At 27.6% G+C, this 2,970-nt stretch overlaps 1 protein-coding gene across 1 annotated transcript in view; it reads right to left on the minus strand.

Moving 5' to 3' along the window:
- The window catches only part of LOC108725319 (chymotrypsin-1-like), a gene marked incomplete at its 3' end in the record, with an annotated part of 20,095 nt that extends 18,181 nt beyond the window's left edge, over positions 1 to 1,914 (minus strand). The window contains exon 1 of the mRNA XM_018452259.1: positions 1,824 to 1,914. Coding sequence (XP_018307761.1) covers positions 1,824 to 1,875 — 52 coding nt within the window. The remainder of the gene's footprint in view (positions 1 to 1,823) is intronic.
- Between the last annotated feature and the right edge of the window lie 1,056 nt (positions 1,915 to 2,970).

Consider the following 2,970-nt stretch of genomic DNA (forward strand, 5'->3'; position numbering starts at 1 on the left):
GGAATTATATTATGTAAAAAAATTCATATAATTCCATTTAAAAAAATGATCATGACCTTCAAATAACCTTGAAAATCGACCTGAAGGTAAAAACTGTTAGCACAGTAGATGTCCCCAGTAGATGTTCCTCTACAATTTTTGTCTAAACCATTTTTTTGTATCTGGCATATTTTTGGAGATATTTGGATCTGTCACTTAAAATGATTCACCCTGTATATAAATATACAATGACATATATAAATATATGTGGGATCGCCGGAATCGAGGACGGCGCTGAAATCGGTCTTACCGACGGTACGGCGCCAGAGGACACTGGAGGAGGGCGCTCCATACGGAGGGCGCTCAACAGGAAGAAGGGTTCTACGAAGTTACATATATAATTACTACCATGGTAGAAGTACAAGTATGCTCATGCGCATGGCCAATCAAGGCTCTGTTCTTGATTACGTCACAAGGAGCGGCAAATTTGAAGTAAAAAGATTTGACAACAGTAATTTGATAGTAATTTAATAGTAATTTAATAATAATTTGATAATAGTAATTCTTAAAGCATTTTTGGTTAAATAATATGTAAATATATATTATGACATGTGATAATAGCTTTCAACTCTGCTTGGAAATATATCTGAAAGTATTATAATAGTTATACAGGGTGACCCATTTTAACTTAGACAGCCAAATAACTCGAAACATTGCGATTAAATAAAAAAATGTTTAAAACAAAAATTGTTGGATATGAAGGGCCTGATAGAACTATGACCTTGACAATGACCTTGACCTTCATTTTCAAGGTTATTTGAAGGTCAAGATCATTTTTTTAAATGGAATTATATGAATTTTTTTACATAATATAATTCCTCCAATTATTCTGCATATAAAAGTATTATGGTAGCGATATCAAAAAACCAATAGTTTACGAGATATTTTATATTTCATTGTGGCACATATTGACATAAAATATTAAATAACTCGTAATCTATTAATTTTTTGATAATCGTACCTTAATACTTTTATGAACAGAATAATAAGATGAATCAATTAGTGGAAAAAAAACACATAGTTGCTTTAAAAAAATATGTATGCAAAATGGATAATTTTTTCAATGAGCAACTATGTGTTTTTTTTTCCATCAATTGAATCATCTCATTATTCTGTTACCGTATTATTCTGTTAATCGTATTAGATACGATTATCAAAAAATTAATAGATTAAGAATTATTTAATATTTTATGTCAATATGTGCCACAATGAAATATAAAATATCTCGTAAACTATTGGTTTTTTAATATCGCTACAATACTTTTATATGCAGAAAAATTAGAGGAATTATATTATGTAAAAAAATTCATATAATTCCATTTAAAAAAATGACCTTGACCTTCAAATAACTTTGAAAATGAAGGTCAAGGTCATTGTCAAGATCATAGTTCTATCAGCCCCTTCATATCCAACAATTTTTGTTTTAAACATTTTTTTATTTAATCGCGATGTTTCGAGTTATTTGGCTGTCTAAGTTAAAATGGGTCACCCTGTATATACAGGAAAATAATTGTTTTATATACGTAATATCAATAAGATATGTCGGTGTTTCTCTCCTAAACAACAGTATATCTAAAAGACGTCATGAAGACATGATAAAAATATATTTTGAGACATACGTAAATGTCTAAAAGTTATCTAAAAAACAATATAAAGATGTTTCTAGACAATGGTACAATACCATATGTATTGTTTCTAAACAATACATATGGTATTGTCTGAATTTTTCTTTTTTCTGTCATGTTAAAATATTTATGAATTATTAATAATTTATGAATTTTTACCTTCAGTGCCGTATATCAGAGCGATAAGTACAAGACAAACTAACGCACGCATCTTGCTGATTTGTTATGTGTGATGAAACGAATAGATGCATTTGCAGGTTTATATATATGTTTCCGAAGTAACTTAAACAAAAATATTGTATAAATCACATACTTGTGACGCTTATCTCAATTTTTCTCAATATAGTATCGCATGATAAAATATTATCATTTACAGTTTACATTATACACTTATTGATGGATAAAGATGATTTAATTAAATTCATATTTTTTGCCGTCATAACTTCTCTTAAAAGAATGAGGATTTACATTTATTTATCTGATAAAGTACGTAATTTCATATTTAATTAATTTTTATATTTTTTATAACGATTACTATAACATTCTTAATTATGGTGTCATCAATGTATTACGTATCGCGTAAATAGTCAACATCTTGTTATGTAAAGAGTTATAAATGATCTGTTTGATCAAATTAAACAAATTTATAAACAATAAATGAAAAGAAAACTTTATTTGTGAATAAAAAATAAATTTCAATAAAATCTCTAAAATAAGAGAAGATACTTGTAAGAATAAATATTGTATTTATTTAAATAATGGACATTGCATATTTAATTTGTCTGCTATATTACCTATATATCTGGATGTGTGTGACGTGTGAATTTTCACAAGAATCCTACTATCTTTCCATTTATGGATGACTGCTTTATTTACTCAATTAGGAGTAATTCTATTAATTATTTGTAAGACATAAAAGACAAATAATAAAATATTATTAAAATAATATATTATATTTTTAATAGTATATTTAATAAAATTATTAGTTTAATTTTTTTGCTTGTACTTATTTGTTTTACTCTTAAAGACCAGTATTCATAGTCCATTCTAGTTTTAAATCATATAAGCAATGGCTACATTTACACCGTACGACTGATAGCGACCTGACCTATATCGTGACTCAAAGTAGGTCTAGTTACCAACCGTTTATACCGAAAGGGACTTAAAAAATGGTTGGGTCATATTTAGTCCACGCTGGTCTGAATTAGAGCCATCTATCGTATTTTGTACAAATTATTTCCATATGAACCCAAGAATCGCTAAACGCATGCGCATTAAGTCATGAAATAACTACTATTATTTATAT

Source organism: Mycetomoellerius zeteki, unplaced genomic scaffold (genome assembly GCF_001594055.1).
Source record: "Mycetomoellerius zeteki isolate Tzet28-1 unplaced genomic scaffold, Tzet1.0 scaffold338, whole genome shotgun sequence".
Taxonomy (NCBI): domain Eukaryota; kingdom Metazoa; phylum Arthropoda; class Insecta; order Hymenoptera; family Formicidae; genus Mycetomoellerius; species Mycetomoellerius zeteki.